The sequence below is a fragment of the Athene noctua genome, chromosome 2 (genome assembly GCF_965140245.1).
Source record: "Athene noctua chromosome 2, bAthNoc1.hap1.1, whole genome shotgun sequence".
NCBI lineage: Eukaryota > Metazoa > Chordata > Aves > Strigiformes > Strigidae > Athene > Athene noctua.
The window spans coordinates 123716297-123738716 of NC_134038.1; the positions used below are offsets into that span (position 1 = coordinate 123716297).

Genomic DNA, 22420 nt, shown 5'->3' on the forward strand with positions numbered 1-22420 from the left:
TGGAAGACTGTTTTTTCTTAATTCTTAATATTGATTTTATGTAATTTCAGACAAACTGATTAAAAGTTGACCTAGACCTTTTAAAATTCTTCACAATGTATACATTTTCTGGAGAAGTATGTTTTCTTTTCACACTGCTTTTGTTAAGGTTTTTTTTTTTTTTTGTGCTAAAAGTAAAGCTCTCATCTGAGGAATGACAATGTGAAACTGACATTTTGAGATCGAACACATCTGCTTTTTGTGTACTCACAATCATCTGGTGATTTAATTTGAAAATGAATGCTTACTGCTTCATGTCTTTCTTGGTGGTGTTGACTCTGTTTTGTGAGATAGAAAAGTATGAACTCAGTTGAGCTCCATGGAGTGTTTTTCATAAGACAGCCTACTCTGGTCATGGTCATACATTCTTTGTAGGAGTAGTTGTCTTGTTGTATGCCAGCATCTGCTTGTTAGGCCAGTCTAAAAAAGGTCAGTAACCAGAAAACAGTGGAATTAAGCTACCCTGGTTGACTTTGCAATGGAGCATATTTGGTATATAAAGAAATTTTAAAGCTTGTAGTCTTCAAACTCTCATGTGCCTAGAGGTAGCGTGATTCAGCTCAGACGTAAGAAGACTTGCATGTGGCACCTGTGGAAGGAGGATAGCAGGAGAGCAATGGGGATGATGCAGGAACAGACGAGAGGTTAGTCTGTGGGAGCACTGGAAAACTAGTTTGCAGTTTTCATTGTGGCTGTCTTAAGCTTGACGGTTTTGTGAGAGCAGACCTTTCTTCCCCTTCACCCTCTTCAGCTCCTTGTTATAGAAACCGTGTGTTAGGGCAGACAGCACACTCATGATATTACCATTTTGATGTGTTAGACTAGGTCTGATTTTCACAGTATGGTGGGATATGCAGTTAATGTTTTCTGTATAGGTGGTCTCACCAAAATTACCTCAGAACTGGTGTATGGAACTGTGGTAACTTCGTCTGGGAATAGGCTAGTACGGCATAACCTGTGAGTTATGTTCAGACTAAACAGAATTGGGGAAGGGAAGCATGAAGTTGGTGATTCTTGAGATTCATTCAGTCTGGCCAGGAGGAACTTAGCGTTGTTTAGAGTATCCGGAGATGGGAGACGGGATGAGAGAGCAGAGGCAGAGGAAGTGTAACAGTCACTCTGACATCTTGGATTGCTTTAATACCATGTCCTGTGCAAAGTTGAGTATGTGGCAGCAGTCTTCCGTAAATAAGATCTGGCTGTAGGCTTTAAGTAAAAAACATTTTTAACTGCACCATACAAATGCAAGAACATGTTATTGAAAGTATCAAATGGTGCCATATTTTCACAAATGTTTTCAGCTGTAGATTTTGGAAGAAGAATGGATGTTCTGTGCTGCCAGCTTTTTCTTCTGTTTGTTTCTTCCATAAATCTGAAACGATAGTGGGGACTTTGTTCAGCCAAACACTGCTGGTGAATGGATGTTGGAAAAAAGAATGAGAAGCCACAGTGGTATGGAGGAAATCATGTGGCTGCAGCTATCTGTAGGAAAAATAAACATCCTTTTTACCACTTCCCCACAAAAATGTTTTTGTATCTGGAAAAAATATGGAGCTAAGGCAGATAGAATACTGAAATGAATTAACATCTATACACAAAAGACATTGCTTCATGTAAATACAGTGTTTAGGAAACCGTTTCACCTGAGAGGAAAAATCTGTCATTACAGATGAATTTGGGAATTAAAACAAGTCTATGGAAGGGAATATAACAATATGGTTGAAAATTAAATTTAAATTAAATTTCTTACAATATTGCATATAGTCTAAAAATTTTTTACAGTAATGTGTGGAAGGTAAAAGGAGAAAGAATACATAAACTTACTGAAACAAAATTGTAAATGGGGTATGGCTGAGCTTGAGGACAGTCCCTGGTTATGAAATACTTTCTTTTCTAGGTTTTTGTATCTGTGTATTTGTTTGTTCTTTTTTTTTCTTCTTCTTTATGCAATATTTTTTTTGCCATCCACAATCATTCTTGTCTTATACTGTCTTTATTTTGTATTTTTTCATTTGAGTTTCAAGAGTAGAGGTGCAAAAAGACATTTTCAAAATCACAAGCTGGGGCATGGAAGACAGGTTGTTTAAACTTACCGTGTGAAAGACTTATTCAGAAGACAAAGATATGCATTAAAAATGTGTATTGTTGTAGCTGTTGTGAGCTTCTGATTCAGCAATGACATGAGTACGTCTCTCCGAGTGGAGCATTTTTTCCAAGAACATAGCATTCTGAATGAATTTTTGATGAAAGACTGGGCAGGAGTCATTAATATTCACTCGGAACAAAAGAAGAGCTTTACTCATGTCAACCCTCACTCCATTTTTCTCTTTATTCCAAACACCGTCCATCATTCTGAACACTCATTCCACTGGACTGCCCAGGGTAAATGCAGAACAAATTCTTCATGCTGGTATGTTTTGAACAAACACTTCTTAGTTATTTAAAAATATAAAGCATTTTTTTTTTTAAAAAAAATTATTAAATGAAAGATTAGGACACCTAGGTGTCCTGAAAGGAAGCGATGGGAAACTGAGGAACCGTGTGGAAAAGCACAGGGCTGTCCAGTTAAAACCAGGATATACACTCTCTTTCATTCTTCAAACGAGTGATGTAGAAGAAGAGATTTCTGCATCATTATGAATCTTAAATACTGGCAGACAATATTTGGCATAATTTGGCTCAAAACCTATATATTATCTTCAATAATGAGTGATAATGTGAAAACCTTTAGTCTTTTTCTGTTTAGATTTGAATCAAGACAAATGCATATTTCAGTATATAACAGGTGATAGAGGAACGTTGTTCCATTCCAAATTATTTTTCCCATGGATGGAGAATATATGAATAGACTTTTTCCATACCAGTGAGTACATTTACTGTTTTTGGCAGGGTATAATCTGCAATTCATAGTGCAATAAACTAAATGATACTGTGGATAACACATCCTGTAAAAGAAGGAAACCTGGGTTTTAGTTGTAAACTGAGATTTACTTACTGATTTAATCTTTATTTATACCTATTTGATTTTAAAATTTAGCTAACTTAAGCCTTTTTTCCAAATTCTCCCCAGCTCAAAAAAAAAAAAAGAAAACAAACCCATTTAGACTCCGCAGTACCTATATTGATCATACATTGAACATGTATGATCAGAGAGCAGAGTCTGCAGATGTTACAGCATCATTCTGGTATTCTGCATCCTCCCTCCAAATGGTCCTTTTTCTGCCTATTGCTTATATCCCATCTGAAGTCTTCAGGTTGAATTTGAAGCCTGCCTGCTACTCTGCAGCTGCAGTGTATGTGTCGCAAACATGCTTGCTCAGAAATGTGCCTGGGTGTTTAGAGAGGGGAAGGCTTATGACCATTCTTCTGTTAGTTCAGGTGTGATGGCATTCTTCTAGGAAGTGATAGATACTGCTTCCAGCCCAACAGGTGTTTCAGCCCACAGTTGAGTGGCCTAATCCAGATTGTGATGGGGCTCCTGACAGTCATTTTGCTGAAGTTGCACCATGGCATAGCCAAGAACAGAATGTTCACAGGCCAGAGAAGGGTCTTGGGGGAAACAGGGCTCTCTGGCTGAGTCCTGTGGTTATCACACAGTAGGAACAGGGTGGCTGGGTTCTGGCTGCTGCTCCAAAGGCTGTTTGTATGTTTAATGATGGTGAAGCAGTAAAATTAAACTCATTATTAACCTTAGAGCCAGCATGAGATTAACATGACTTGTGTTCCAGTGTTCATTTTTACCTCAGTTTGATTTTTAGCTGCAGAAAGTTTTAACATCTTAAAAGCCCCCTGCGGGTAGCGTTAGTTAAGTACTGTGCTGTCCTGGGTGTTAATATCCTAGGATTTAAATATAAGCTTGGGGAAGCTGAGTCTGACATATTTTGAATGTTTACACAGAGCATATTATAGCTGCATCTTTATCTTGCAAAGAGATGATTTAAAATTATTAAAAGGAAGTTAAATGTGTAGTTACTTCTGGGGCTGTAGAATAGCATCCGTGTATGCAAGATTAGGCACTTCCCACCCCCAGGGTTTACAGTTTTGTATTACAGATTATCATTATTGTGTACACTTTCCTGATGAGATTGAGAAATTTCTTTAACTTTAGTGTAAAGCTGCCAAAATACGTTTACCACAGACCTGAAGGGAACTATAATTCTTCCAGAGTCAGCCTCAGGCTTTGGAGGTTTTTTTGCTGAAAGGCAGGCTCAGACTTCCCATGACATCATCAGAGAGATAAAAAGGCTAAAAGCTCTTCAAAGCTAGGCCTTAGGCGCTAACATAAATTAATTCTCTTGTGATGGTTTATGTATGTAAAAAATTAATAAATATTTACAGAAATGCAATTTAAATAGAACCTTACCCAACTAGAAGTTAACTTTTTAATATCACCCATTCTTTTGAATTCAGCGTAAAAACATCTTAATATAACTTTTAAGAAGTTCTTAATTTAAATTTAAGATTTCAGAAGTCAAGGAAGGAACATGGTATTTGCTCTCTTTCTATATGCCAGGTTTCAGAGAGGTTATCTTGCTTGTTTCGTGCCGAATAGTTACTACCCATAACTCAATAGACATGAAAATTAATTTGCATTACAAGTAACTACACTGTTAACTCTGTGCTGCACGTTAACCCAGTCACATACTAATCATAATTTACTATAAGGTCCTAAATGAAAGACTGTTCATTGTTCTGTTCTCCTCCCACTTTTTCCTTTCTAATTTTTTAAGTTATATTAACACTAAAATTTGTTTAACAGATAGCAAAATGTTCTAGGATAAAACCCATCTTCAATGCTGTAAGTAGAGTACATAAGCTAAGAGTTAGTTTATGCTGGAAATGAGTGAACAGAAATATCACTGAAAAAGAGCCAGGAAAAATCCTGCTGAGCAGCTCTATGATATCAGCATTAAAACTGTAGGGCTGGGAGTCAAGAGATCTTGATTCATCGCAGGCTGCCTTTCTTACTGTGGAGATGCTGCTTTACTTCATAGCCCCTTGTTCTCCACCTTGTAAAACAGAATTATAGGATGATCATATATCTTCAAGTATATAGTGAGAAGCAGTTCTGTAGAGTAGTTATTTATCCTGGCCTGATTTCTATACAAAATTCCAGATGTTTGAAGGAAACTTAAGACAGCTTGTTCCCTGAATCGTCTGCTACACCTCCCAAACCTCTGGCTGTACTGTGATTTTCAAGTAGCAGTGAGTCAGCGATATGATCTGGAGGAGGTTTTTTGGTTGAGCTAGATTAGACCTACCAGTGGCTGGTCGTACTTCAGCCTGGCTCCAGCCTAGTCATCAAATGTCTGGGCACAGGGAGAGGACTTGGCTTGCTCTGTGTCAGTATCCTCCATCAAAGACTCTAGCCCTGTATTTATAAAATTCTTTAAAATCTTATCCACTAGAAGCTGTATGACTATAAAGTAGTTCTTGTTCCTTAATGTTATTAACTACAACAAGCAATCATGCCCAAAGGTGGTATTTCTGGATAATCTGTAGTGTACAAAACATTGCCATATTATTTCTTTTGCCTTCCTCCTCTCAGAGGGTACTTACTGCATTATTTCATGTGGTGCAGGCATTAGCCTTCCTTGATTTGAAGAACTGTAATTCAGTATGCTTTTAATGTGGTAATTTAGATGTACTGTGTTATATGAAGAGCACTGTAGGGCTAAATTTTATTATTAATTTATAGGAACTATTTTTTTCCTACAGTAATATGTGAGAACTGGCATTTTGGTATGTATTATGATGGTACTTTATAGATTGAGAGGCATGCTGACCTAGAAGTAACTGTGAAATAACGGCAAGTTTTAATTCCACTGTTGTCATTGGAATTGCTTGTTTTCAGGGGTAACCAGGTCCCAGAAATGACTATAAAGTAGCTGAAGCAAGAAATGCCAGTTTTGTGTCCACTACTACTTTGAGAAAACAATTCAAACTAGAATTAAGACGATGCTCTAATGTGAAAGGAAGTTATGTAACTGATAAAGCAGAACTGCCTTGTCATCATTTTTTATGAATGATGGAGCAAAATGAAGCCAATTTAAAAATAAGGCATTATTCTGCTGAAATCTTCACTGTTTCTTTGGGAAATGCTAGATCAGCATTTATTTGATCTATGCAAAAGAGATTTCCATGGGGGAAAAAAATTTTTAAGCTGAAATTTGCAGCTCAGTTATGGACAATGACTAAAGTAAAAAGTAAATTTTTATATAACTTGATTTAAAAGACTAAAAAAATCAGATCATGAATCATTTTAATCTGCTTCAGATATTCAGTTGAACCCTTTAAAAATATGATGCACATTTCTCTGAATATAAAATACGTTACTAAATGCAAGTCGACATTTCTAAATTAAGTGCTTGCCACTTCATCAGTGATATAAGCAGAAATGTATTTTTCATTGGATGATGGAAGCAGATGTTTTTATCATCTTGTCACTGTTGTCATGGAAACTTATGTGTTTCATTGTTAAACAGAGTGTACGTAAGGATCTAACACTCCTGTGACTTATTATTGCTAGCTATTGTATTTTTAGTGTATTTTCTTCAATACTGAAGTTAATGCTTAAGAACTTCTAAGTTGCTCTCCTGAATTACAACCATGAACTCAATTACAGCATTAGGCTGTCCAGAGAGCCCTTAGTATAGGGCTTTTTACTGTAAGACTCTTTTCAGTACAGGGATACAGTAATAGTTGTATTCCCAAATCCATTGTAGCTTATTATAAGTACTTCAAAAATAATATTTACTCTGTTCAATCAGACTATTTTGCTACAGCAGCTTTTTGGAAAGAATAAGCAATCCATCAGTCATTATAAACTCTCTTTCTTGAAAATAATGTTTTCTGAATGTGCATTTAGTATACTAAGTGCTTTGTCTTTAAATACACTGCTAAATTAATTTTACAGCTCTTCGATGTAGTTGTCTTAGCCTGCTGTTCAATGCATGATGGGTTAAGAGGGAAGCTTGACTATGACAATCCAGATTTAAACCTTTTTGGACACAAACCATGTGCAACTTGTTTTCTTGTTTAAATCTTACAATGGGAACAGTTCACAAAGTAGAAGAAAAGGTAAACTACTTTCTCCAAATGAGAACTATTTCAGAGTCAGCAATTTTAAGCACAATAAGGGCATTGTATGTTTTACATAATTACAGTTCTATTTTTGTCTTTTGGGATCTGAAGATATTTCAAAATACACCTTCTCCATCAATTATTTATGACTTAAAATTATTTGTCTCGATCAAAAAAGTGGTTACTTGAATAAATTTTTCATCATTGAACAAGTGACTTTTGTTACTTCAAATATGTTCATTATATTTCTATTTTTGTCCTAGCCTGTTTGGTTTAATCTTTTCTGTTTTGGGGAGTTTTCTGAAGACTGTTCTGAAATTTAAAAGCTATGATTTTAAATAAATGTCAGTGAAGACCTTAGCTTTTGTTATAGTGTTAGCTGTCTGTAGCAATTTGCTGCAAATTTAACTTACTTGAGCATCATAGTAACATGAAATGTTCCAGAACAGTAAAGTTATAAAGGGTTTTTTAAAGTTGTGTGTTACTTATGGTATTGCTCTCTTCAGAAGAGAGTATAAGTGAAGTTAGGCTATTAAGTCTATCAAAACACAAGAAGTGCAAAAATGTGGAGAGTAAAAAACTCAATTAAATACAAGTAAAATAAACCACTGTGGGTTTAGTTTCTAGAAAAATGCATTCATTAAGTAAGTGAAGGTTACAGGCTAGTGAATGTAATTACAACTGAACTTGTATTTTAGGAAAGGCCCAATTTTCTTTTCTGGCTCTGGGAGATCCTGTCAGTTCAGGCAGCTGAATTTAAAGTAATGTCACAAGAAAAATTCCTGGTAAGTAGCCATGCTCAGTCTCTATGGCTAAGAATATGTATGCAGGAGTCTATATATAAGCCAAATATATCTTTCTGTTATTTCAGATTACAGTAAGATGTATATGAATATATAGCCACTGAAAGGAGAAAGGGACTGTCTTTAGCTTTTTTGGAATTATTGAGACAAAATAGAACTTGATCATTACTGGCTTCACACCTTTTACATATTAGCAATCATTGCTAATTTTAGATGTGATTTATAGCAAGTTAAAATTTCCAGATTCTTATTATATAGTCCTGGCTCTTTTTTCTTTAGGATTTAGGTTTGGATAAAATTAAAATTTTGTGAATGGAAAACTTTGATCTGTTATCTAAACTTTTCTCCATTTGAAAAGTCCTGAGAGAAAATCTGTAACTTACCTGTTGAATCTCTCTTCTGCTGAATGGGATTTTGCTTTTATGGATACCTCACACAGTAAACAGGCACCTGATAATTTCATTTTCTAGCTTTCTTCTGTAGAAAAGCCGTTGTGAAATCTGAGCCACAAGTGGCAAGGTAGAGGGATAGCTTGGATGTGTACTACTCTCCACTGGCTACAGGGGACTAGTGTGCAGGTCGCTCAACTACTAGCATACAGAACTAGCATCAGGGCTCCAGTTTTGTAGATAATTGGAATAAATGTCTTGACTATCCATTGTTGTAATGGTACTATTAAGTGGTGGGGAGTGCTGAAGAGCCTCAACTGCCCAGATAACACTCCAGAGCTGTTAATCTCCAGTGAACTCCCATATCTAGTTGGACGCTTGAGTAAGGGGACAGGGGTTTTATGATACTTGGCAAGAAAGGGAAATGCCACAGCTATGTCAGAAAGACTGGATTAAACAGTTGCAATGCAGCCAGGCATGGCTGATTCTGGTCTCAGCTCCTGATGCATCAACTTGTGAAGAGAGCTCTAAGACTGTTAGATTTTTCAGGCTTCTGGTTAAATGGAAAATACTGGGGGTGGGGGTGTGGGTGTGGAAAGACAAAATTCCCCTGTTGTTGATTTAATTTCTTGACAAATGAAAAATTAGAAAAAAACCCCAGGTGAAACTATATATCCTATTTAGGAAATACCATCTTTGAGGGCTAAAAACTATTGTGCAAATATAGTAGGCAATTATGAATATTGTCAGAAAAATGAAGCTGAGGTTTTGTGTTTATTTAAAATGCATTAATATCTGAAAAAGCTTTATGCTGGTTTATTTCAGTGTATTGTTGGTGATCACAGCTGAGGTTACATCCACATGACACAGTCTTGTGCCCTGATAAATACTTCTGATTCTGAATGGGTTCATTTCTCAGGATAATTAGCTGTGTGGGAAAGAGTTTGTTAACACAGGCAGTGTCATTCTAGCATAGCTACACTGGTTCTGGTAACTAGATTAGATTGGATATTATTATGTGTAACTAGTTGTACCATATAGACATCTTAAATGCTCTGTTATCAAGATCCAGTTGGGCTAGACGGAATCTCTTGAGTGTTTGCAAAAACTGTATTTATGTATTTTCTGGCTTTCTGGGATTCACAAATCTGTAATCTTACATCTTGTTTGTATTCGTCTTTAAAAATACCATTGCCAGTCTCTGCTTTACCAAAATCCTAAATAAAATACCTTTAATTGAATGAAAATTTTAGCTTAGAACCATGAGATATTTGAAGGGTTTGAAGTGTTGTTGATAAATGCACTGTTAATGATCTGACAGATACAAGCTTATGGGTAAGCTTTTCTTCTAAATAGAACTATCTCTTGAATTTTTTTTGTTAATGTTAATTGGTATTTCATGTTCAGGGGAGGTTAAAATTGGCAGGCTGGGATCCCTCGCTTCCTTTCTGTTTGTGATTGTGGTGCTGATAGCCTAACTATGAACTTCCTTGTGCAGGGCTGCTAGTAACTTTCAGTCTAATAGATGGGTATTTCTAGAAATGAGAAGTAATTGAATCTCAGCGCTTACAAATGTCTTCTGTGCTTTTTGAAAAGAGACCACCAGCTGCGTTGTGATGAATTAATTGTACTTATTTCAGTGACGTGTGTGTCTGTCCAGTAAGAACAGAAAATAACATTTTCATTTCAGGGATGACTGTGGGTTGATTTTTAACTCATTGGAAGCAGGATAGTTAAAACACTAAAACTCTACCTCTGTTCTTACTAGAGTTTAGGTCCAGAATTGAAAAGAGTGTATTCATAAAATGTATATGTCTCTCACTATAATGCTGTGCAGATTTTCCAGCCTTGGCCCATAACTTGAAACCTATGTTAAGGTACCCCATGAGGAAGCCTGCTGAATAAGTTTGAGATTGTGACATTTCTAGTACCTTTTCAAGGACAAGCACAGTTTCTGCTCTTCTGTGAAGTAGTAAAGTTCTTTTAGCTCAGCAGTACATGTGGATATTGCAGATCTCAGAAGGCTTTTGGGATTGTGCCAAAGAAGTCCAGTGGTGGTATTGTTTGTTCAGTGACAGAACTGAGCAATACTGTTAAATGTTATGTGTATCAGGGCCAAAACGAGATGAAGCCTTTTAACTTTCTGGGCTAACATCTCCCAAATGTATATCTTAAAAGATTGATAAAGGGACAAGGAGATGGCGGGGCTTTGGCCAGATGTGGACACAGCTGTGTGGGATCAAAGCAGGAAAGCTGCACAACTGTGTGCCTGAACCATTTGCATGCTGGGCCAACTTGTACTCATGGGGACTTGGGCTCCTTTATACCCCATGTTTCTTCCCCTTCTGCCTCCTCAGCAGATAGGCATTTAGACCAAGTACTTGAGTAATGTTCTGTGTCAAAAAATAGTGTATCGACACAATCAAAAGATTGCCGTAAGTGTTGGGAGGTTCAGCTGTCTCCTTTCATAGGATAAAGGCATATAGTTTGCTTCTAGAAGGCTTGTCTTATCTGTGAAAAGTTGATACACAGTGAAGATTGTGTACTGCAAATGCTGTACTTCTGTAAACAATCTAGGCAACATACAGTAATTTTGATTTTATTGCCACTTCTTCAATAAAATAACCTCATTCTTAAAGCTAAATTTACAATGAGATGTGAAACATCCATGCAGGGTGTCTGGAAATAGCAATGTGGAGCTGTGCAGCATCCCTTTACAAAATTTGAATGAGTTCATATTGGGTACTTCCCTGAAATATCCGTTTCTTCCCATTGTGTGCATTTTAAGATATCTATAATGCAATAATAAAATTTATTTTTTGGCCTGTATGCATACAAATATTGTGTATACATAGCTTAGCAGTCCATTACAGTGTTTTCTTAAAATTCTGAACATTTGAATTTTTTTTAATGGGTGCTGTTTGGTGCCAGAATAAATTACTACTACATTCCATTATATACGGTAGAAAATGGTTCAGAAGTGTCAGATTGGAGGTTTTGCATGTGAAAAGTCATCTTTAATATAACATCCTTTGTAATCGCTTTGGGCATGTAAAGCACAGCATTTTAACTAGGTCTTTATTCAGAGTAGATTTAGTATTTTTAGAGTAGTTTTTAAAATACCTGTAAACATACACAAACATTTGCTATGCCAAACATGCCTGCTGATCCTAGTTTATTTATTGCCTCTTATGGAAGTAACCTAAGCTTGTCCTTGACCTGCAGGCTGCTAGTAGAATCATAATGCACTGCTAAACTGTGCAACTCTTAAATGATCATAAGAAATTATTCTCTGAATCATATCTGAATATATTTAATTTTCAAGCTTGCGTCATTGCACAGTAAATGCAATCTGACAGTATTCAGTGTTTTGAGGAGGATGAAAAAAAGTGAAGAATGTTTCTGTGTCATATAGTCTCTTGCTGCATCTGTTATGTGGAGTGCCATTTTGAATAACTTGTGTATTGTTAATTGATACTATGATATTTTTTCCCTTGCTCCCTTTGTGCATAGTATTATATTTTTCTTTAATATGATAAGTTATAGCAGCTGTCTTGCAATCCCTGTATTAGGGAAGTTTACATGGGACATAGGATATTTGGATGCTCAGTTATGCCTGATGCAGATGATGTAAAAATGGGAAAAAATGAATTCTACCAAATCAGTTGAAGATCATACTAAAGAGAAAGCAGATCTTTATTACGCAGAAACCATTACAGGAAAGCCACAACTAATATATAAATTTTGGTATGTTCAGCTGCTGAAAAACCACCAGATATAATGTAAGCATGTTAAAAAGCTGAACAGACCCCTCCTCTCCCCCCAAACCTGAACAGTTTTGACTTTACAATTTTGACCATATTTGCTTTTCAGTGCAAAAAATAGCAAATATTTTCCCATATTCAGCAAGCTTTGCAGCTACTAATAGCTCTTCTTTGCCCTCTTAAATGTTTCTCAAGTCTCCACTTAAAAAATTTATTAAATGCAGGAAGGAAAGGGAAATTAACTGCGCTGGAAGAATACAGTATTTGCAATATTATCACAAAAATCCCCAAATGAAGCCTTGGCGCTGCATTTCTGTCTGGCACTTTTGTAGGTACTCTGTCTCCTTAACATGTGGTCTTTGAAATTATGCATGAATCTGTTTAAGAATATATTTGCTGTGGCCATAATTCTCAAAAATGACCTCTTACTGTGAGTACCCATCTTGTAAGACTAAACCATTTGTTTCCACAAGGATGAAACATATTGAGCTCCAAAAGTAGTCAGCATAAATTACAGGTAACTCTCACCTATACAAACCAGACTTCTAGTTTCAACCTGAATTTCATCAATCCCAATCCCAATCTGAATTTCAGGAGTTTATATTTGAAATAGAGGAATGGAAAATCTTGAAGCTTACTGTAATTTTAGCATATAAAGGATTCTGTCTCGTGATTATTATAGACTGAAAGCAGTTTGTACCTTTTTTCTTAATATTTTTTTTCAAACTTTCAGACTAAGTCAAATGCTGTATCTTTTCTCTTCTTTGAAATGTTTATTTTTGTAAGGAAATGTGTGTTTTTAAATAAGCTCTAAGGATCTGTGCTTGGTGCAAGTATTTAAAATACTTTGGAGGTTTTTTAAGAGCACACATTCCTTATATCTTTTTCTCATTACAAAGCTGTATAGTGGTGAATCACTTGCAAGATAAAGTTCAAAATCATGACCTCTATAAAATGACAAGTATATAAGCTACAGTTTGGAAACAAAAATAATGTTAAAATGCTGGTTTCTTGGTTTCTCCAGCTGGTCCTGTAATACCTCCTCGCTTGTTTTACAGAAGCAAATGCTGTGACACTATATCCATCGGCATAAGGATATCTTTGAGTTTCATTGCAGCTGGAGTCAATGACTTCATACTGAAAAAGGTTGGTTTTGAGACTACAGACCATGATGTTTTTTAACAGTGAAGGAACATTTATGTTTGTGAAAATTCATAGCCATGCATACTTGTAAGTATACAGATGTGTTTGTATCTATGTATGCACAGGTTTAAGCTTCAGCTGACATAATATTCAAAGCATTTAAGGAATTATATATGGTCTCTGGAAAAGAAATAGTGTGCTTTTTTAAATCAATTTTTTAAATCAAAAAGCTCTATTATTGGACCAACACACTAAAGCTCTGTGATAACTGGTTTTGGAGTTGATGATGTCTTGAATCTTAGAACTGGGCAGTTTTCCCATAACCCTCACCTTTTAAGTCTGTTAATTTTACTAAATTACTTATGTTATGAATTAACTGCATCACAGCATTTTAATTGTGTTCATAGTAATTTTGAAAATAGTTGACTGGGATAGGTCATTTAATTATATTTTATCTGTTAGAAAGCATTAGCTCTGCTGCAACTGATAGCTAGCAAGGCCATCTGCAATGCCTTTCAGTTCACTCACGCTGAATTGCTCAGATAAGGACTGTCAAGTGCTGCCTAAATAAGGAAGGAGCCCTGGTAGAGTTAAATGCAGTGGAGGGCACAAATAAAACATTGATTCCCAGACATGCTGTAGGATCTGAGCCATTTCCTACAGTGCTGAACGTTTTTAGAGTTTTCATTGTTGTTTTCTGCAAAGTAGTAAAATGCGAGTGTCCGTCATTCAGGATCTCAGGGAAGATGAAAATGAGGATGGGGAAGAAGAAGAAAAGGTGAGTTACACCCCAGTAGATTTGAAAAATATTTATTTCCTTCTATTGTTACCCTTTTAGGACAATAAACCTGGTATGATGCCCTTTCTCTTACAGGTCTTCCTCAAGCCTGTTATTGAGGACAGAAATATGGAACTGGCCCGAAAATGCAGTGAAATAATAAGTGATGTAAGTGATGGTGACTTTGCATCCTTACATTTGCATTTCTTTTTTCAAGTGGGTTTATATTAATGATAGATATTTTTTCAGATATGTACCATGCCACATGTAGCCATCCAAGCCTCAAATATAAAAGGGCACAAAATCATAGAAAAGCACAGACTTGTCTGGTACCTTAAATTATCAGCTGCAGAAGGATGAGCTTTTCTGAGCACTTGGACAGCATGAAGCATAAGTCCTAGGCAGAAGAATGTTCCAAAAAGTGGGTCTCGTGGAGGGTGTCTCCCATGAGAACACCTTGGCCAATTTCATCAGGAAGAGGCAGTCTTTTTTCTAGTTCTAGCCTAATCCAATGAAGTTTGATTGGCTAGGACAGAACTGGGTGCCAATATACATAGCTGTAAGGAGGGAGGATAAAAATAGAACAGATGAATTTTAAGTGTTGGTCTGTGGTGATAGATGCTCAAAACTACTTAGCATATTATTATTGACTTCCCTTTAAAGGAATAATCCACTGAAATGATAAAATATCTTTAAAAATTATTTAATTAGCAAGTTCTTAATTTACTTGCTATATATTTCTTAAAACTGTCGATCAGCTATAGACATTATATAAACATCACAGATTGGATCCAAGACATTTTAAATTTGAGTAGATCCACCTGTTTAAATGTAACAACATCAGATTTACCTTGATGGCAGTTTAATTTCTGTTTCCCCCTGGAAAGTGTGTCTGAAGAGTAACTTTGTCCCTTCATGTAAGTGGGAGTAAAGAGTGATATTTCTCCTGTGAGGGTGGTGGTTGACAGCAGAGGAGACATTACTGAGAAGAGAGTGACTTGCTTTAACAAACATTCTTCTAAAGAAACTGAAAAATTAAGTCTGGCATATGTTGTGTTGTAATCTGATACTTAGCTTTGGGATGTTATTGTTCAAGGTGAATGAGTATGTTCATTTTGTGAGAATAGAACACACAGATTCTACGCTTAAGGTGTAAATTATTAGGGGTTACGTATCAGGAAAGAATAGGTAACTGAGAAAAACAGTATCTGGGATGTGTAGGTGTTACAGTGCTGGTTTGAAAGTGTGACTTGACAAGGTCAAAGTTTCCTCCTTGTCCATATACTGTCTGGTAATACTTAAATTTTCACAGAAATTGTGCTGAAAACTGCATAGATCCTTAAGAAAATCTACCAAGATGGCTACTTCAGGAAGTAGTAGAGTTTGTAATATTTTTGCTGGTGGTTATCTACAGTGCTTGCTTTGGGAAAAGAATGGCATATGGTACAATAAGTGCCTGTCAACTCATGTAAAGGCCAAAATGGAAATGGACCTGGAGCACTTATCTGACCCAAAATAACATTTATTGCTTCCATGCAACTTGTTTCTAAACATGGTTGCTGTTCTTAAAGGCAAAAACTTATTGAAAAATGCTGAATTTCTTTAATTGAAAAGGAATTATTGCTGTGCTATGTACCCATTAGGAGTAATGTTGTCTCTGGCTGTTAATTAACTGTTAAATGGAGTGGCTGTATTTTCTCTGCTTTTCTGCAAGGATTTGGGAGATAAGGTGGATAACTAAGTCAAGTCAGGTTTCTGAAGCCTGTAATGGTTCAGGAATATGGGCTTTTGCTGAAAACTTGTGATGCATTTAGCCTGCAAGATTGTTAGGTTTTCCTTGAGATAAGTAAAGCATAATGGCAAAGTGTCATTAATGCTTTCAAAGCAGTAGTAATGTGTAATGGTCCAGACCAATTTAATTTCAAAGAAGAGACTTTGTGTTTAAAAGTGGCATCCAGTTTTGGGGCCTTACTCAACCTCTGCTGAAATCAGTAGGTGTTTCTTCATTGGCTTGAGTGGAATATGCATAAAGGGATGAATTTTGTTTCACAAAGTTTTTGCTATAATTAGAATTTCTTATGACCACTGAAGTCCTTTGTGCTGGGGGGTAAGTTCCTCACCCTGCACACTTCATTGTGGAGGCCAATAAACTGCAAGGAATTTTCATTCTTGCCTTTGATTTTTGACTCATTAACGTTCAGAACCTTTTATATATTCTTTATTCCTTTTAGCATGAATCTTTGCAGAAACTGCTGTTTGTGTGGTTGTATCATTGGTGTACATCTGTACATTTAATGTGCACAGTGGTTTTACGGGACTTGCAGTTTGGGCCTAAGATGACCTTGGGACAGCAGCCTGTGTCCTTGGTGACCATGAGACTGGGTGATTGTACTTTTCTGCCAGTGGAGCTGTCAGCACAGATCCTCCATCAGAACACAGCTCCAGGAGTGCTCAGGACAGATACTAGGGTTGCGTTATGCTTGCCCTGCATTCTTTGCAGGCTGACTAATTTGGCAATATGGTTTTAAAAAAGTGTTACGATGGCAGCCCTTAGTGCATGCGTAACTGTCAACCTTGAACTGTATGTAGGGGAAGTTGTGAAGTGTTTATATGCTCCGGTTCTTGAGGAAATCCCCGTTTTCATTTGAGGTTGGCAGATGTTTGTTCTGTGGCTGTGATACCCCCTGGATTGTTTCTCCCTAAAGCCATTTCATTTAATCTCCATTATTCCACAGATGTTTTCAGAACTGTCATGTGTGTTTGATTTATATGAATTACCTTCCTTTCCAAGCCTTTTATTTTCCATATTGAAGCTGAGCCTATCCATTTGCTTGTATTACTTACATTTTGGTAGATTTTCATCTCTTCTTTGTTTTGATTGTATGGTGTGATGTTGTGAGTACTGTTATAAGCAGAGAGGGGAATTTATATGAGTAAAATGATCATTGACCAAACTATCATAATCCTTTTTGGTAGAGGCAAACATTCTGCCTTCTGAAGATTCTGTTGAATTTTGGTAATGTATGGTATCAGTGCTTCTTTTCCCCTATAGCAAAAAGTAGTACTACTTGCCATTTAACTGTCCTTGTATACAGTCCAACTTTGTTTTCGCATGTCTCTGTTATAAAGCAAGGGCCAAAGAGACTGAGTCAAGTGCAGAAACAGAGTGCCTTACCACTCATACCAATAGGGTTGTGACTACATAATTCAGGGTGGCCTTGTTCCTCTGGACTCACCGTTACTAGTCACAGCCTCTAACTCAGAAAGACTTTGAGGTCCAAACTGCTCTAAAATGCTGTGGGTCAATAATACTATATACTTGCCCTGTTCTCATGCTTTTTTCCTAGGTTCCTGTGGCTACGGAGAGGGGATTTTGTATTAGATGGATCTGTGGTCTTACACAGCTCTTAGTCATACGAAAGAATATAAATTAAGAAATGTAGAGCTGGAAAGAGAATCTTTAGTGGAAAAAGTTCCCACTTGGTCTTGCATAAGAGCTAGGTAAGAAGGTTCAGACCTTTTTGTGGCTTGTTTAAGCTTAAATAGGCCTTTGAGAGATGACAGTTCTATAATGGATCTTGGCATGATGATTGTTAACATGGTTACGTCATTGATGTTAAGATACTAAGAAGAGTTTATCAAGTATATTCATTTTAAAATTAGATTAATATGTGCCCCTGAATACAAAGGAAAGGTGGCTGCTTGGATTAAGCTGTTACCATCAGAGCCTTTCCTTTAGCCCACAGTCTCCTTCTGTGTTTCCTCTGTGAGAAAGGCTGATGGCGCAGGCCATGGGCGAGATGAATTTTCTTGGTGAGCCAGCAAGCTTCAGCCTAAATGTTGGATGCCTTTGCTTTATGAAGTTGATCTTGCCATATAACATCCATTAAGAAAAAAATGCAATTTGAAGCTTACTGTTTTGGTGGTTGTCTAGGAATTTTAATCCACTTTTACAGGATAGCTGTGCTGCTGGTCAGAGTAGTTTTTCTTCTCCCTGACTCATCATAAAAGGGATCAGGAGAGAGCTATTAAAAATTAGGCCTTTAGTGAGCTATTGGACTTCAAAAGTTTATCAAAAGAGCAGTGGTGGCTCCAGGCCATCATTTGCAAATTTTTCCTATTATTTTTTTTTTCACAAGGCTTACCAGATCTACTCAGCCTAAACAGTGTATTTTGTGGTGAAGGGTAACTACTGAACAGGCAGAATTTCCTGTTCAGTATTTCAGACATTTGAGTTTGTAACCCCAAACTTTGAAGAGGAATGTTAGCTTCTCTGCCTATTCCTTCCAGCCATTAGTTATGTTCAGTCTAATCAACTTCTTAAGCATCTTGCTTACGTCATTTACAATAAATACGCTTTTTAAGTGCAGATGTCATGACTTCATTATACTTGTCCCATTTCAGCTTCCAGCTTTCTGATTCCAAGTGATGCAGATGCTTCTGTAGCAGAATGGAGTGTGTTGGTTCAGTGTTTGACAACACATTTTGTTATATGTCCTCTCTAAATTGCTTGTTTGAGCCTGCATTTTGTGGCCTCTGTGGATTACTGTAATAAACGTGAATAATAAAGGAGTAAGGAGGTGGCATTAGTCCTTTACTGCTTTCGATTATTTTGAGAGCATGACTTCTACATCAGAATAGCTTTGATTGTTTCTTCTAGTCATGACATCCCCCTGCAATTAAGAGATACCTTAGGAAGCTTTCATGTTTGATTTTTTGAATGTAATTATTGCTCTGTAATTAAAATGGATATAATTACAGTCAGCTCTCAAATATCTGTGGGTGATTTATCTAGGTTGTGAGCAGCAAGACTCTCCATCTCCTCTACCAGAGTCTCAGCTTTACAGGAATTTCTACTGGGAATGATACCAAACCTAACCAATAGACAGTCAGCTCTGTAGATTTCCCATGTCCCTTCTCAGCCGTTATCATTGTGAATGAACATAATTCTACAAAGCCTTTTTTTCAAGCTGTGCATATGCACATACATTCACACACTTGCAAGGTGTGCAGGTGTACAGGTTAAACAGTAACTGCCTACTCATGTTTATCATAAACCTGCCCTTTTTTGTGTATTGCTCTGTGCTTACCTAGGAGTAGTGTCACATACAGGTTGCATAAACCATGGGATTCATGGCTCCCTGAATAAAATCATGACACACAGTAGTTTTACACCTATTGTTCACCGAACAGATTTGTTTAGAATAGACTGTAATCCACAAAGGCAGACAATATGATTTGGTAATGAGATGTAGATTCCTTCAGTAGTCAAAATGTGGATGAGCTCAACAGTAACCAAAATTATTTCCTGTGTGAGGATTTTTTAGTCATCACTTTGAGATGAGTTTGGCATTATCTAAACCAATTTGCAGTGGACAAAAAGTTTTCATCAGAAAGTACAGGAGCTGATTCCATGTACTTTGCTATCCTTCTCATGAATTTTCCAGGTCCCTGTAGAGGAGCGTAGACTAAAACTTGTGATATCCATTAAGGATTCAGAGAAAGAGGAAATTAAGACTGCGTATTTCTGTAATGCTCAGATGCAAGATCATATTGCTTCTGTCAGTGCTTGTCAGCAAGTCTAGAGTGCATAAATGCAAGCTGCTATTGTGCAGAATGTGAAAATGAGGTTAGAGAAATGATAGCAGATAATAACCATGAAAGCTTAATACTAAATAATTCAATTTGCATTGAACTAAACTATTCATGTACAAAGAAAGAAATGTTACTAAAACCATGTAAAGTGTCCATGTAAAGTGTCTATCTTTAAAACTTATTTAGTCCATCTCATCATAATTCACCATCTTTCTTCACGCAGTTTTTACGTATCACAGAATCACAGAATCACCTAGGTTGGAAAGGACCTTGAAGATCATCCAGTCCAACCATTGACCTAACACTGACAGTTCCCAACTACACCATATCCCTCAGCACTATGTCAACCTGACTCTTAAACACCTCCAGGGATGGGGACTCCACCACCTCCCTGGGCAGCCCATTCCAACGCCTAACAACCTCTTCTGTAAAGAAATGCTTCCTAATATCCAGTCTAAACCTTCCCTGGTGCAACTTGAGGCCATTCCCTCTTGTCCTGCTGCTTATTACTTGCTTAAAGAGGTTCATCCCCAGCTCTCTGCACCGTCCTTTCAGGGAGTTGTAGAGGGCGATGAGGTGTCCCCTCAGCCTCCTCTTCTCAAGACTAAACACCCCCAGTTCCCTCAGCCGCTCCCCGTACGACCTGTGCTCCAGACCCTGCACCAGCTTCGTTGCCCTTCTCTGGACACGCTCGAGTCATTCAATGTCCTTTTTGTAGTGAGGGGCCCAAAACTGAACACAGGAATCGAGGTCCGGCCTCACCAGCACCAAGTACAGGGGTAAGATCCCTTCCCTGTCCCTGCTGGCCACGCTATTGCTGATAACATTATAAAGGTCCCTACACATTCACCATATCCATAGACTGTATCCTTACAGTCTTACTAATACAAACATTAACTCTGACTTCATCAGCTGTCATATGGTTATGATACCTGCCTGTATTGTTTGCCCCATCGTAAGAAAAAGGTTAGTTGTAAAAAAAAAAAACCAAACCCAAAACAAAACCACAACTTTTTTTTTTCCAAAATATATTCTGGTGTTTTGCTTCAAATATGGTTTCCTTTGTGCATACATATAATTTAAAAAATGGCTTAATTTAAAATTTGGTCTTAAAGAAATTCTGTTATTAATTATATGTCATGACTGTTGGGGTGCTTTGTAGGCAATGATGTGGCAAGGGCCTTCTGCATTTATTCACGTGAGTCTTGAATTTATAAAGAGGCTTTTGATTATGTTATACAGATTCTGTGCTTGCAAGGTCTCTCTTAGAAGTTAGTTTAACAATTTTATCTTTCAGATCAAGGAGATCAATTATTCGATTCTCCTTTCTTTAGAGATACTAGAACATATACAACAGTGGTGAAAATGTGCTGTAGATGTAGAGAAAAATCGTATCTTTTTCATCTTTATTATTAAAGAGTTCTGTGGCTTTTACATAGCCCTGGGACCGTGCATGAGAACTAGGTGTTTATGGCTTAATTTGATCCAGACTCAGGTATTTGCAAGCCACCCAGCATAGTATCCATGAATAAAATAAAAAATAAGAATAGCCTTTGTTTATTTTTATGCTCTTTTTAAAGAACAATTAAACTTTTTTTTTTCTCCTCATTGTAGATACACTATAAAGAAGAGTTTAAAAAATCTAAAGGCAAGTGCATATTTGTACCTGACACCCCGCAGCTAAAACATGTGAAAAGTCTTGGTGCTTTTATTTCTGAGGTAAGACCTAAAAGTTTGAAGAATCCTCTTTGCTGCTTATCCTTCCTAAAAATCCTCTAAAATTAATATGGTTGTTTTTAGCAGGAGAAGGGTGGCTTATTTCAAATAACAATTGTGTTTAAAGCTCAAATTACTTAAATTGCTGTAATTTGTGTATACTGTATATGTGAGTAATATTATGATTTGGAATTATGCAGAACTTTTATTTTGGTTTTCCAAGATGTTTTATTAAGGGTTCTGAGGCAGTCCTAGCTATCCCATTTTATGGATGGATAAAATGAGGAATAGGAAAATGATTTATTTTTCCTTATCCCGCAGGGATGAGCTTTGCATATTTAACTTGTGCATAGTTTCTATGCTGTGAAGAATTCACAGCCTGATAACAAGGAGAAGGAGACAAGGAAATTTTTACCATGTTATCACCCCTGTCCTCCTTCAGCAAGGGGACTGGGGCACACATTGGGTCAATGCCATCTGCAGGTCGCCTGAGCACTTGCACTTACGTACCCATGCCAGAGTGTTTACGTCTTCACATACAAGCACACACATATACACAACTGTAGTGGCAAAGAAAGAATGGAAGCTTCCAAAATGCCAGGGCAGAGTTTACTGCCAGCTCTTCATGTCTCAGGTACAAGGCATCATAGGACTGCATCTCTGATTGTTTTCCACAGGTGAGAACAAAAGCAGGAATTCTCCCTGACAGAGAGTTGCTTTGGTTAAGAAACTGCTGGTTCTGAGTGTTTTTTCTGTCACTGTGACCCTTGGAAGACTTAAATTTTTGGTGCCTCATTTTTTGTGCTACCTTTATGATTATGATAAACAACATCCCAATATGTAATTTATATACATTCTCTGTTGTGTTTCTGATATACATCAGTCTGCTGTGTGGTTACATTCAATGTAAATGCATCCGATGAACATTTTTGTTATATTTATCTTCATATTTTCTGAGAAAGAGTGGCATGTCCCGGGGGACATGAATGTGATGAAATTATACTTTCTAAGAGACAGGCTATTGTCTACAAAAGCACGATATAGAGAGATTATTTATTAAATCCATTTTCTGATTTCAAAGAAAAGCTGCTAATTATTAGCAAAAGATTT

General features: G+C 36.9%; 1 protein-coding gene across 6 annotated transcripts in view; it reads left to right on the top strand.

Annotated features, from left to right (window-relative positions):
• Positions 1–22420, top strand: part of NEBL (nebulette) — a 266260-nt gene that overhangs the window by 156917 nt on the left and 86923 nt on the right. The window contains exons 1-3 of one of the 6 annotated variants that reach the window (XM_074900166.1): positions 13855–13999; positions 14060–14167; positions 21209–21313. The exons of 3 other annotated variants lie outside the window; for them this stretch is intronic. In XM_074900166.1, coding sequence (XP_074756267.1) covers positions 13934–13999; positions 14060–14167; positions 21209–21313 — 279 coding nt within the window. In that variant the 5' untranslated portion in view covers positions 13855–13933. Of the gene's footprint in view, positions 1–13854; positions 14000–14059; positions 14168–17412; positions 17501–21208; positions 21314–22420 lie in introns of those variants that run through there. 2 more of the 6 variants (XM_074900167.1, XM_074900168.1) reach the window with 2 other exon arrangements.